A 14759-nucleotide genomic window follows, 5' to 3' on the forward strand; every position below is an offset into this window, starting at 1 on the left:
TATATAGGGGTAGGTAGTGTGTGTGTGTGTGTGTGTGTGTGTGTGTGTGTGTGTGTACGCACTCAGCAGCATATATGTTAAAAGATAACAAAAAGAGGTTTTTAGATTGTCTTTTAGCAAAAAGTAAAAGATATATTTTATATTTATCTATAAGACATATTTTAGTCGAAAAGATAATTTAAAAAAGACATCTTTTCGTCATCTTTCTATGGTTATCATTTTCGCAAAGCAAAAGGTTGACTAAAAGATATTTTTTCGTATTGCCGAAAAGACAACATGAAAAAGATATCTTTCCATTATTTTGATACTTTTTATCACTCATTCGCGAGCAGTACGCGAAATCGCCACCAAGTAGATGTGATGCAGTTCAGTTTCTCGTGTTTGAAAATCATATAGGACAGAATAAAAAATACAGCATTATGAGAAATTTTGTTCTTGTCTAATGAATACTAAAATATTTTTTTGTAGTCAAGTCCTCAAAGGGGACTATGATGAAAAATAATCACTCTTGCATATAGGATATATTATACCAAACATTGCAGGAAATGGGATGGGACGTATATTGTCAATCGTGCAATTTTATTTCATTTTATATAAAAATTAAGGAATTCGATGTTATTAAACATTATATTGTATCAAATTTTTAAAAAAGTAAAAGAAATTGTATTGAAGACACTGACGAGATATTATTAAAGACCGTCAACCTTGGGCAAATTTTCGGCGGTAAAAAGGGTCCGGAGATAATTAAACGCTGACATTATCGACAATTGATATAAATTTGTTATTATTATTAACATAAATATTTGGCTTATGCATTATTAAATTCATGATTTTTTATTATATAAATGTTTCATAAATAAATATGCATACTTGTAAAGTTATAATATCCTATATATTACAATTTTTTTTCTGCAGTTATCATCTCTGTTAATAATCAAATTTTGATTATAACATTAAAATCACAATTTTAAAGAAAAATCGAATATTATTGAGCTCTAAATGCGTAAAAATGTCTGCTAAATCTAATAAATCATAAAATTAACGCAATATTATCAGTTTTTAACTCTTAATTATTTCAATATTCTCAAGGACGCAAACTCCTATAAGGATGTCGATCTTTAATAGTATTTCGTCGGTGAAACTAAAAGATATCCAAAGAAATCATCCTTTAGTTATCATATGGATAAGACTATAAAATTACTAGCAGTGCGATACTGTTGGCATCTGTCGGCTTTTAATCATCTTTTCATCGACTATATTCTTTCACTAAAAAATATCTTTATAACAATTTAGTCGTCTTTTAGTCATCTTTTAAACGACTTTATGCTTTCTGTGCATATATATGATTACGAAATTAATATAAAATTAATACTATATTATCAATTTTTTATTAATCACTTAAATTTTAGTAATCATACGAATTCCATATATAATACATTATATTGATAAGACTGCGGTAAAAAAATCCATCCTTTATTATCACAGTTAATAAATTATAAACGATAATGTTTATCCAAATTGGTTTATCCCAAGTTTAGTTTAAATTGATCGGTCTTATGAAAAATGTTAGAAAATTACAATTTTATTTGCAATTTCTGGCGTTTTTGAGATATTTCGTGTGATAATTCGATTATTATTGGTACAGAAATTTGTTTTACCGGTAGACGTAAAGTTTCTTAGCGAATGAGCGAGAAACAAGTGCAAATTGCAGACTGCAGAGATGGTGCCTTTCGCAGGCAAGTTGTCGAAGATGTCGCTGTGATGTGACAGTTCGGCTGTTCCTTCGATTTTCTCCTTCATTCCGAGCTCCGAAGCAGGTGTATCTGTGGTGGTGCGGTGGCCAAACCATCGTGTGTGCGCCAGATCCATCGATTTAACGGGAACACAAAATAAGATGCAACGTCGTCTCTCCGTACGTCACGCGTCCGGTCGTGTCGACAAGCTGATGACACTAAGCGCGATCGCGAACAGGATCGTCGGACGTTAAGACGTTATGGAAAGATGGTGAGGCAGCTCGATTACATCGGCCACTGGGAGTATGGGTTCGCAAACGCTGGAGATCCTGAGGCAGGGCGTCTGGGCGAGCCTAACAGGCGGCTGGTTTTACGATCCGCATCTCGATATTTTCTCCAATACGTTCCATCTCTACATCTGGCTGTTCCTGCTCTGCCTGCCGTTTACGATCTACCTGGTAAAAAGAAAAGGAGGAAAAAAGCGCTTGCAACATTCCTTTTCTCTCCTTTCTATATTTGCGCAGCCGTTTATTTTGAAAGTTGCGTAAAGCCTGTTTTCGCAAAACTATCAAAATAGGCATCCAAAGTTAATTTTTTAATGAGAGTTTATCGTCGTATTTCATATTTGAATTCGTGACACTTTCAAAAGAAACGGCTGATTGTTGACTCGTGATTATTTAAGACACTTATCTAATGTTTACATAAATGTTTTGCCATCTTTATCTGCAAGAAACTTTGTTGCTTTTGTTTTTATGACAATTGCAGAAGAGCAAGTCTGTTAAGGAGAGTTTCATGTTTCAGTATTTCCCTCCTACATTATACGTTTGGCTGGCATATTGCTCGTCATTCGTCGCTGTTTTTGGAACAATAAAGTGTGTAAATCATGCTCTGCACTGTGTATATGATACCACCGAATGTCTAGAAGAACCCAATCAAACTATCAGTCAGCAGAAATCAGAGGGTGAGAAGAAATGGGCGAGCCATAACAAATCTAGGGAACAGTCACAAGATCAAACCAGCCATGGCATAGAGCTGCAAGTTTTAAATGGTATCTATGCTGCATGATTCATAATGCTAATCAACTCAATGACATCATAATTGAGTTTATATGAATAAATAGCATTATTATATAATATGTATATAAAAGTAACATACTATGCTAAGCATATAATTTAAAAAATAATAATAAGACTATTTTATTTTAAAATGATTAAATTTTCTTGAAAATTTGACCTATTGAAATTTTTACATTCCTAAAAAATTTCTTAAAATATGGAAATATGAAATATGGAAAAATTTCTTGAAATATATTCCTAAAACGGGTTACCATTCACTTTATAAATTTCTTCACTCGCAACCTTCAAACTCTCCAATCTCTTATAAAATCTAGGACATAGAATGAAATTAGAATAGTCCATTCTTATCTTAAGACTTTAAGTAATGTCTTCAGACGCTAATATAGCTTTGCATATTATAATCTTAAGATCTTTGTCAAAACTAATTATAAAACCGTAACTAGCATCTGAAAGTATTACTTAAGATGGTCTTAAAATAAGAACCAACTATAAATACTGATCTATGATTGGTTTATGACATAAGACTGTACTTAAGACAGTCTTAAATCAACTATGAATATATAATGATGATTTATTATGAATCGATTTCTCTTATCATCAAACTTACAAAGCCCCATCACACTATGAAATAAATATGTTAATTTATAAAATTGAAATAAAATGACTGAAAGGACCTACTTAGAGAGATTTACAAAGAACTTTTTATCTATACATTAGAATTCTATTTATCCGAATATGTCGAGAAACAAGACAATTTGATAATTAAATGGTTCAGAATGTTCAGATAATTGAAATCAAATTCCTATGATTCTTATTAATTTGGATAATAAGAACTCGGCTATAAGTTCGTATATTGAGTATGAACTTATTTATATAAACAGAGAGTTCTACTACTATATTTTCTAGCTTTAATGACAAATTATTTGATAAATAAAATTATTACGAGAAAACAATATTTTACTCCACTTAACATAAAATTTCTCATAATATGTAATTTCTATACTTTAATATTTTTTTGTATAAATTCCATTTTTTCATCATTAACTTACAATATTCATATATCACTTTGCTCGAAAGCAACTTTTCTCATTGTATATTTTTCTCATTGTATAATCTGTTTCTAGGTAAAACGGACACACCACCTGTAGAATGTTCATCACGCAACTCGTTTATTGAACCAAATATACAGAATTCCGACGCAGATAGTATAACGTCTGAATATACTCGGGACAAAGCTAGCTCGACCATAGATTTAAAGGTAGAAATACATAGGAAAAACAGTTCGGAAAGCTCGGAAGAAGCTCAGCAACTTAGTAAACCAATGATAACCAGCATCAACGTGCACGAAGCTGAATTAGTTTCTGCACAATATCACGAACCACGATCTAAAAATATTATAAATGGTAATTCTCAACTATATGTAATAATATATGAAAAGATTAAAAAAGAGAAATAATTAGGATTAATATTTATGTGTAGAATGGAAATTGAAGAGGCAAAAGTGTGTAGTAATAGCGGAGGAAGATCGACCCCGTGTGTTTTGCCAACGATATTTTAAACAAAGCAATCTCGGTAAAACGGGATCTGAAAGCCAGATAAAGCAAACCAGTTCGTTAGAATTGACAAATCATCGTCATATCGGCGACGATTATCCATATTGGATGTTAAATCGGAGCGTTCGCAGACTCAACTCCAATTCCATACCGAAAGCATGTTTAACGAATGATCATCCACAAAGTTTAGAAATCATATCAAAGAAAGGAGATGTGGATAACAATAAGATCTCGTCTCATCCACAATCCTTAGAGGTAAATTTCCTTTACAAATCTTAATTGAAGTATATTAAATGAAAAAATTGAAACAATGTTAAGTAAAAATTTCAGTTGAATAACATAATTGAATATAATTTTGCAATCTTAAACGATTTATTCCTAGCAAGCATTAATAACGAGCATTAAGATGTATTAATACTTCGTAATATAAAAGTATCATTTTAATTCTAAGGTTATTCCCAAGAAACCGCACCAGCAATTAGTACATCCACAAAGTCTCGAAACAATTGGCGCTACCAGTAAAAACATAAGTAACACTGATGACAATAACCTGCCACTTCATCCCCAGAGTCTTGAAACAATTAATACCAAAAAGGTACAATTTGTTCTATATGAAATATTTTGTTGCAACTATTTTTTTTCCATAAAAGATGCATATTTTCTGAAATGAAATGTTGAAGGTTTTACCACAAAATACATTGAAGAGAAATCAGCTACAGCTACAGCTCTTACCGTATCTTAGTTTCGGATCCGAGATAGTTTATCCGATAGCGGAACAGAGTGACGAACAATTTGCTAATGAAAGTTCAGAAGAATTCAGTCTTTGTGATTCCTACAGTCCATTACTGACACGAAAAAATATAAATGATGCAAGCGCTACGTCTACTCGAGATAGAAGTCTTAGCGCTGGTAGATTTGAAGATAGATTCTCAAGGTACTAATCAGTAAATATAATTGTATCATTAAATATAAGCATTAAATATAATGCTCTCTCTAATTAAATACATCAACACAATCTTATTCATGTTAGCATTATCTTCTTAGGTTCAATGACGATAACGGAATAGATAATAATTCTGCAAATTCTCGAGATGCTTTATTAGAAGAGTCCAAATCTAGAGGAGTGAAAAGGAAATACAGCAATGCCAATCAGAGCAATCATGAATTTTCGGACGGTGAAAAGAGCAAAGAAAAACAGCGAGATAAATCGAAAAACACGGAAGATCCGCTCAATTCAGGGAGCATAATCGGAATAGATTGGTTGTTCGAGAGCGGGGATTGTTCGGGGGAGCCGTGGACAAGTAAGAGTAAGTTTAGCGTATGGAAATGTATTGATTTTTTTTGTAGGTAAAAAGTGATCTGGTCGAATTATTTTTTGCTATTTGCAAGCTTATATTTTTACGTTTTTCTAATTCGTGCTGCCAGTATTTTGGACTTTCACTCGCTCTGATGATACGGATACGTCAGAGAGCCTACAGACGGCTAGTACAGATTGTAAGTTGGACGCACTATAAAGTTAGGTTTTTCAATCGTGTTGGGGAAATTACTGAATCAAAGAATATTTTAATACAGTACTCGATTGGCAGATGAGCGTATCGCACATTTAGCGCCACCCAGCTTTGCGCATGATTTTCAATTCACAATGCAATCTTCACAAATAAGAATTCAGGCAATCGATCTTCTAACGTTAATCAAAATTGTAAAATGAATAAAAGCAATACGGTATACTGATTTGTGTAGATCTTCATTCTAAAGAGCCCGATTCGGGATCGTCGAGTACAACGACTCTCAGCATCGAAAACGAGGTAAAGCGGAATTTGCTGCCACAACTAGAGGTGGACAACACTACCAAGCGTCATCAGGGAGCGATTCCCAAACAGAGCCGTCCAAAACCCACCGCGTCGGACGCCGCGGACGACAGTATCGTGCCAAGTGAAGAACAGCCACGGGGGAATCTTAAACGTTACATCCAAGTGCGACGACAAAGAACTAGGAGGCGAGATACCAAGCTCGAACAAACAAGCGGTTCAAATAACGAATTGAGCACGTTGCTGCCGAGCCCGGCGTCTCCGTTATTGGCCGCGTTACTGAATAATTCCGGTCGGGATCTGCCTGGTCAGTCGAACACTACATCGTCCGATTTGCGGCTCAGTCGCAATTCCGAGAAGCGAACTTTTCGGGCTAGATACGGACGACTAAAACGACAACCTAATATAGTTTACCGTGCTAGGTCGCGCAACAATGCCAGTCGCGATGATAACGTTGTGCCGTTAACTGCACTGTTCGGCCTGATCTCGAGTGGCGAGTGTCATTTAGCCACTAATCAGAACGACACTTCGGAAGGAGCAGTGCACTACTTTCGCGATGATAATGGTCATTGGTTGGCTTACACTTTCGATGAGAAAGGTCTAGATGTGACCGCCGCTGCTGCGGCAGCGACAGCGACGCAAATACCCGCCAATCCACACAACGAAAAGCTCTTAAATACCTTACTACGTCAGCAACTCAATCAGAATATACATTATGATGCGACTTGGGAACTCGCAGAGTCTCTGAGCAACAGTTATAGCAGTCTGTCACTCAATTCTGCTGGTCTGACGGTGATAATCGATACACCACCGGTGCTGTCAAGTCCGGCAAGCAATCAAACCAAGACGCAGAGCTCACCACCATCGAATTTGATCTCCTCGAATACGGGCAGCTCGAATCAATGCACACTCGGCGAGAATTCGGAGCGCGAACAGTTTCATCACACCTTAATCACACATTCGGATTCGATGGCCGACAGGAATCGTAGATTGCAAAATCTACTGGGTAATCTGAATCTAAATCAATATCATTCAGACTTCAGCCGTATGCCAGTACTGACATTGCCCACGCAGGAACCCGACATAAACACCAGTCTGTCGTGGAATCGTTTCGTTGACGGTTTGGATGGCTCCGATTCCAAGCCCACACGAACCAGACATTATTATAAATGGAAGATTGGAAGACTGCCACATATTAAAATACGCTTCGATCGTCTTGCCTTGCTAGCTCTGCTCGATCGTAATTTGATTGTATTTGAGACTATCGTTTCCACGTTTCTGGCGGGTGCAGTCGCGGGATTAGGTCTTCTGCTGCTGCAACAAGGCTTCTATCGGGACATCTTCGCGTTCATATTCTGTTTTGTAACAGCCGGTTGCCAGTATTCACTACTCAAATCGGTCCAACCCGATGCCGCATCGCCTACGCACGGTTTCAATCGCATTATAGTATTCTCCAGGCCCACGTACTATATTCTATGCTCGAGTCTCATTCTGATTTTCAACGAAGTGCTTAGGAACTTCAAATCGTCCGATTTTCGGGTATACGGATTGCGTGTCGCCGATTACGATCTCATACTACAAGTGCGAAACATTCTTCTAATATTTCTGCTCTGCTTTCCAATTATATTTTCGTTAGGACTCTTCCCGCAGATCAACACGTTTCTTATGTACGTTTGTGAACACCTAGACATTCATCTGTTTGGCGGCAACGCGACCACCAGTCTGGTATCATCAGTGTACTGTCTGTGTCGCAGCGTTATCGCAATTCTTATTCTTTACGGATTTGCCTACGGCGCCCTTCTCGAGCCCAAATCCTCGCAGCACATCTTATTTTCTATATTCGTCGGTCTACTCGTCGCAATATCCTACCATCTAAGTCGATCATCTTCGGATCCCACTGTGATTTGGGACATCCTCAAAACGAATTTATGGCCCTTAGAGATAGGAGACAGATATACGGAGGAAAAAGAAGCCAAAATTATCGAAAATACGTCGTCAGCACAGACACCTGTAGGTGTGAGTTTTAAAGTGGCCAAGAGCAAATCGACTGGCAAGAAGAAGGCCGTGAAGATCAAGGTGAGCGAACAAATGTCAGATACTGAGCTGGTAGATCCTTTGCCCGAAAAATTACGCTCGACTGTGAACTTCAGACTGAAGAACGATCTGATTGTGTGCACGGTAATTGGCACTCTATCTTTCGGGATTCATCGTACGACAGTGTTCACCGCTCTGCAACCGGAACTCAATCCGGTGCTGTGGAGTATTGTAAGCTGCCTGGGCTTTCTTCTGCATTACATCGTGCCGCAACTACGTAAACAGTTGCCGTGGCTGTGCCTTTCAAGACCAGTGTTACGTAGTCATGAGCACGCACAATTCGAAGTACGCGAACCGGTGAGGATCATGTGGTTCGAGAAGGCTTACGTATTCCTGTGCTTTCTCGAGCGGAACGTGCTCTATCCAGTCGTCTTCTTGGGCGCACTCACGGAATGCTCGTCGAAGATCGCGGATAAGTTTGGCGAAAGTGTAGGCGCACTCATCATTGTTGTATGCGGCCTCAAATCTCTCAGGTCGGCGTACTCTGACCCGTCCACCCGCTATCTCGTCCTCGTCTTTGCGGTGCTCTTCTTTCAACTCGACTTCAAAAATTTAAGTGAAACCTTCTTGATGGATTATTTCATCACGGGAATCGCGTTCGCTAAGATCTATGAGCTGTTGCTCAAGATCCGCTTTGTCGTTACGTACATTGCGCCCTGGCAGATCACCTGGGGCAGCGCGTTCCATGCGTTTGCCCAGCCCTTCTCCGTGCCGCATTCGGCGATGCTCTTCCTCCAGGCCGGAATCTCTGCTATGCTCAGCACACCTCTGAATCCCTTGCTGGGCAGCGCGATCTTCATCTCGTCCTACGTGCGACCTGTCAAATTTTGGGAAAGAGACTACAAGACTAGAAGAGTGGACCATTCAAACACGCGTATGTCCTCGCATCTGGAACGCAATTTGGGCGCCGACGACAACAATCTGAACTCAATATTTTATGAGCAACTCACGCGCTCTCTTCAACACAGCTTGTGCGGCGACCTCGCTCTCGGTCGATGGGGAAACGTGGAGCAAGGCGATTGTTTCCTGCTCGCGTCGGATTATTTGAACTGCTTAGTACACATAGTCCAATTAGGTAACGGACTGGTGACGTTTCAATTGAGAGGTCTTGAATTTCGAGGAACATATTGCCAGCAAAGAGAGGTGGAAGCAATCTCAGAAGGTATCGAAAATAATGACAATTGCTGCTGCTGCGAAATGGGCCATATGTCAAATGTACTTAGCGTAAACGCAGCCTTTAGCCAACGTTGGCTCGCCTGGGAAGTTGCTAGCGCCAAATACGTGCTAGAAGGTTATTCCATCTCCGACAATTCGGCAGGTTCTATGCTACAGGTGTTTGAGTTTCGCAAAGTACTGGTTACTTACTACGTTAAAAGTATCATCTTTTACGCCGTGAAATCGCCCAAATTGAAGCAGTGGTTAGAAAATCCGGACATCATTCACGCGCTGAAACCCACGCTCGACAAGAACTTCGTCGACCTTGATCCCGTCTTCAATGTAAAAATCGACGAAGATTTTGATTTCCGAACGAGTGGCATCACGCGAAGCTTCTTCTGCAATGTTTACCTCGACTGGATACAATATTGCGCTGGTAAACAAGATAAGGTGATATATTGGTGATATATTTATATTATTTCATCACCTTAATATTATAACACAATTCGTTATTTTAATAATTTTGCATTGTCTTTGTATATCGGCACTTTAAAATAAATAAAAAAATATTTATTAAATCTCATCAAATACAATTACCTTTTTTAAGTGCTATAAGTAGCCAGATGACGAATTTGAATCACGAAAGAATTTAAATTACAAGATGTAGCTACCTTATGTTATAAGAAAGAAAATATTAAATTGTTTAAAATTAAAGTATTACAATTGGAGCATTCATTAAAGTGATGATCTACTCGTATAATTCATAATCCCTCCGAAAATTATTTCAACTACAAAATATTGTATTTTCCAGTCGTTGGATAGAACACGTGATTCGTATCTCGTGTCTCTGTGCCTTTCATTAAGTCTACTGGGAAGACGCGTGTTAGGCGCTGCATCTCACAATACATTATCAAATGTTGAATTTTTTCTCTATGGATTGCACGCGTTATTTAAAGGTATAATATGACTTTATAGCAATTATCCATGAATTATTTAATGTAAATTTTTTTAAACTTATTATATATTCGATAACAGGAGATTTTCGGATAACATCGTTTCGCGATGAATGGGTGCTGCTTGATGTCGATCTCTTGCGCACCGTAGTCGCGAAAGGAATAAGAATGGCCTTAAAACTACATCAGGATCACTTTATGAGTCCAGAACAGTACGTTGAATCAGTGGCGCTCTACGAAGCCATCGACAACCATGATCAGAATCTCGTTATCAGTCACGAAGCAGATCCGCTTTGGAGAAATGCTGTATTAAGTGGAGCACCCAGTCTGCTAGCACTCAGGTTTCTATTTCGCAAAATGAAAATTGCGGAAATGCTGCATAACAAAAATTAAAACGAACTTTCGATATTTTCAGACATGTACTTGATGACGGCATAGACGAGTATAAAGTGATAATGCTCAACAAACGTTACTTGAGCTTCCGAGTGATCAAAATGAACCGTGAATGCGTCCGTGGACTTTGGGCCGGCCAGCAACAGGAGCTGGTGTATCTGAGAAACAGAAATCCGGAGCGCGGCTCGATACAGAACGCTAAACAAGCTCTAAGAAATATAATCAACAGTTCTTGTGACCAACCGATTGGGTATCCGATCTATGTCTCCCCTTTGACGACCAGCTACGCTGAGACTAACGAATATTTGTGCTCGATAATCGGAGGACCATTAACTTTCGGTACTATAAAAAGCACTGTATTGAAACTATGGAGAAGGTACGTATTTAGAATGAAAATGATTTTATCTCAAACCATATTTAATCTAATTTTAAATAGGCAACGTAATAAATTTATTTCTGGATCTGACAATGAACTTTTCTCATTTTTAGAATAAGAAGAAGATGTGGTCAAGGTTGTTCCTCAGGCGGTACTGGTTCCCAAGATGACGGAGGCTTCGGAAATGATGGAGTATACGCGATGACTACATACAACATACATTCTGGTATTTGCAAATATCTATTTGATAATCAATGTTATTGCAATAGTTCATCAATTCCAACAACAATCTCATATTTAGGTTATATTATTCTTATATGCATAATTTATGAATGATAGGCTATGCTCAATCGGGTCACAACACTTCCGGTTCTCAATCAATGGAGTCTGGCTGTCAAATCGGCGGTTCGACTGGTCGGGGTTCCCTCGGTCGTGCAAATACGGGTTCTCTCGGTGGTAACAGAGGCTCGCTAGCTTCCGTCGGGAAGCCAACCAGCTCGACACTCGCCAGTTTGGCCGGACTTCTCAGTAATAATGATATTAAAATGGAAACGAAGAGTGAGACGAGTTTTTCCAGTAAGCTAGAAAAAGAGGAAGTTTTTCAAAGAGTTCGCGTAAGTATTATAGCATCATGTGCATCAAGTATTATAGCATCATTTACATCAACTTATTGATTATATGTAAAAATTATATGTAAAAATGCCTTAGAATCACTCTCAACCATATTAATTCCATTAGTCGAATTAAAATGAATTGTTTAAAATTATATCTGATGTTTTATTCAAAATTCAAGTGTTATAGTTTTATTATTTGAAACTTTTAATCGCTATCTGATTAGTATTATTGGTAGATTTATATGAAAGAAGTAGAATTTTATAAAAATATAGGTGAATCATTAATGAGACGATTTTTCTTGAACAGATTATGGACCCTAATCAAGTATACGACGCTATCAATTTGGGTCGACGTATAGATGTGATTTGGCCAGACGAAAGGATGCGACAGCAAGGTGGTCGTTCCGGCTGGCAACATTGGGTACCAGAGAGAGGCATGGAGGGTTGCGTAGTTCATCGTTGGTCGCCGAATCATCGCGACCCCAATCGACGATCGCACGTCGACAAAGTCATCCTGCTCGTGAAGATTGAGGACAAGTATGTGCCGATAGCCGAGCAAGGCGTACGCGATCTGGGAGCAGAGGTTTAGCATAACATCTCCGAAATGCGTCAACATACAGTCATTTTTGTACACTTGTTCTACCGACTAGCAGACTTGCGGATATATTCCATACGTATCGACTGCTGGCCATCTGCGATCCGATTTTCACTCGAAAGTTTTGTCTGGCATCAACGTGAAAGCGTGGAAATTAATTTCTAATGCGAACAAATATATCATACTGACAATGTCGAACGCTAGTTACCTACTTCCACAAAGTCAATACTCGCCATTAGATCGTAAATTGAAGGACTCGGATTAATGACATGCTCAATCATGTGAAATCCTTAACTTATTTCAATTGATAAGTTTCATTGTGGTTACAATCGCAACGTTTAGCATCTCGTTTTTCCTGTTTTGTTTTTAAGGTATTGAAGAATTTGCGATATTTTTCACTTATTTCACTATAGAATTGTCCGTGAAACTTCCTTCATATCTTTCTCCTAGCATGTTGTTGCCGCAAACCCCTTCGATTTGGTCTCATTTTTGTTGATATTGTACTTAGAAGTTTTGCAGATACAATTCGATAATATTCTTCGTCGGATTCAATGTCCTGTTCTTTTCATCTTGATCGTCATTGAATCGCTAAAGTGTCGGACATTTCAATGCGAAACTCAAATATGTTGCAAGAATTGTAGAGACTGTATAGAGAGAGGAGACAGAGAGATACATACAAATATTTTATCACCTTGTAAGTACTATGGATATATATATTGTTATTTCTCACGAATTGCATGAGAAGATAAAATGCCAATCGCCAAGTTATTCAATGCAATCCGAATTGTATCATGTTGTACCATACATACTGTATATTAAAATATGATGATATATTAGTTCATTTATGGGAACAGATGTTACTTGTTGCCCAATATATCTAGATTATTTACTATCGATTAATAGAGAAAAGATAGCGTCCGAGCGCATTTCTCTTCCACTAATCTGATGTAAATGCGGTATATATTTTTTGGCAGTGAAAGAAAGGATAAAAAGAAAAGAATGAATCATAAAATAGAAGTATATTATTTATGGATATGTAATAATGTATCATATAGACAAGAGGGAATCTCTTTAAATGTATTATTGCTGCATAGCAGATACAATAAGTGGCATCGATAGGATTAATTGTATATAAAAGTGTCATTCGTGTTTTTCTACATTTTGTTACGATTCTCTTTTTTAAAAAGTAAGAGCATTGTAGATATATAAATTGTATATACGTCGTTATACACTGCATTGTCGCAGACTTCAAAGCGTCCAGGATCTATTCTACTTGAGTATATATATAATTTTGCGGGATCACGAAGTCGCTCTAGCAGGACATATCGACGTGAACTAAAATAGCGGTGTCATCTCGTTCATTTCCACGCCGTGTCCATGTACAAAAACTCTCGAATTTGTGCTTGGTATTACTTAATTACTCGCAGGATTGTTAGTCGACAGTGCATTTACATCCGATGGATATCTCGTTAGATATTATGTATTGATGATATCATATATTGAGTACACTGATGTAATGCTCCATCGGGCAACGAAGTGTATGTAATGTTATCCTTAAGAGAAAGTTACGAATCGTTTCTTTTTTCTTCTTTTTCTTTTAATTTTGTATATAATCTCTGTAAATCAATTTCTGCTTCACTTGTTTCCTTATAAATTTTATGTACGAATTAGAGACATAAATATTGGTTATTTAAATAATAAGAAACGCAAGGTTGCTTGCAAAAAATATGCTTAAATCTGAAGCACTTAACTTGTTCGTTCGTTATCGTGTAGAAAAAAATATATATGTATATGTATATATACATAAGATATATAAATATTCATATATATTTGGTAAATAGAAAAGAGTAATAGTTTTTTGCAAGTGACCACAGAATCACAGCATTGCCTTATCATGGTGTCTTAAAAAGCACCTGACTGATAATGAAAAAGATTATAGCTAGTCTTTTAATTAAATGTTGGTAACACATTTATGTATCGCTTGCTGCCGAAAGACGCAAGGGAGTGGGAAGGGGGAGAAGGATGCTCTTTCACTACAGATTACGTGAAGTAATCTATTATAATCTCTGGCCTACTATATCTTTAATGGACAGTACTTTCGTACACTGATTGTACACAATGATCAACAATAAACGAAGAAATTGAAATCTGATTAGATAATGATTTATCTCGGCTGCACTGCCACGAAGATACGTGATTTACGTAGCTGTTAAAGTAACTGTCCTCTAGCCTCGAATAACTTATTGAAATTAATATATACATTTTGTACAATTTAAGATAGCGTACAAATTATCTATTGAACATTATTATTATTATTAATTATATTATTAAACGAAATTAAGTTATATCAGAAAAATATATATGTATATGTGTATAAAATGTATTCTAAAAATATGTATCATCATACGT

General features: G+C 37.2%; 1 protein-coding gene across 1 annotated transcript; it reads left to right on the forward strand.

Annotated features, from left to right (window-relative positions):
* Positions 1-2038: 2038 nt before the first annotated feature.
* On the forward strand, positions 2039-12344 carry LOC105621055 (pecanex-like protein 1). The gene is made up of 15 exons (XM_012202527.1): positions 2039-2191; positions 2535-2781; positions 3934-4212; positions 4289-4617; positions 4814-4957; positions 5043-5296; positions 5407-5669; positions 5788-5856; positions 6103-9869; positions 10231-10375; positions 10455-10713; positions 10788-11141; positions 11255-11367; positions 11481-11755; positions 12063-12344. Exons 1-15 carry the CDS (start codon positions 2039-2041, stop codon positions 12342-12344), a joined length of 6933 nt encoding a protein of 2310 aa, XP_012057917.1.
* The last annotated feature ends 2415 nt before the right edge of the window (positions 12345-14759 follow it).

This window comes from Atta cephalotes (assembly GCF_000143395.1).
Source record: "Atta cephalotes unplaced genomic scaffold scaffold00032, whole genome shotgun sequence".
In the NCBI taxonomy this organism is placed as follows: Eukaryota; Metazoa; Arthropoda; class Insecta; order Hymenoptera; family Formicidae; genus Atta; species Atta cephalotes.

Excerpts from the sequence above, each read along its gene's own strand:
- LOC105621055 (XM_012202527.1), top strand. The coding sequence starts at position 2,039 with ATGGGTTCGCAAACGCTGGAGATCCTGAGGCAGGGCGTCTGGGCGAGC. Across the intron at positions 4,618-4,813 it reads CTCATCCACAATCCTTAGAG|GTTATTCCCAAGAAACCGCA; the intron begins GTAAATTTCCTT and ends TTTAATTCTAAG. Across the intron at positions 5,857-6,102 it reads ACAGACGGCTAGTACAGATT|ATCTTCATTCTAAAGAGCCC; the intron begins GTAAGTTGGACG and ends TGATTTGTGTAG.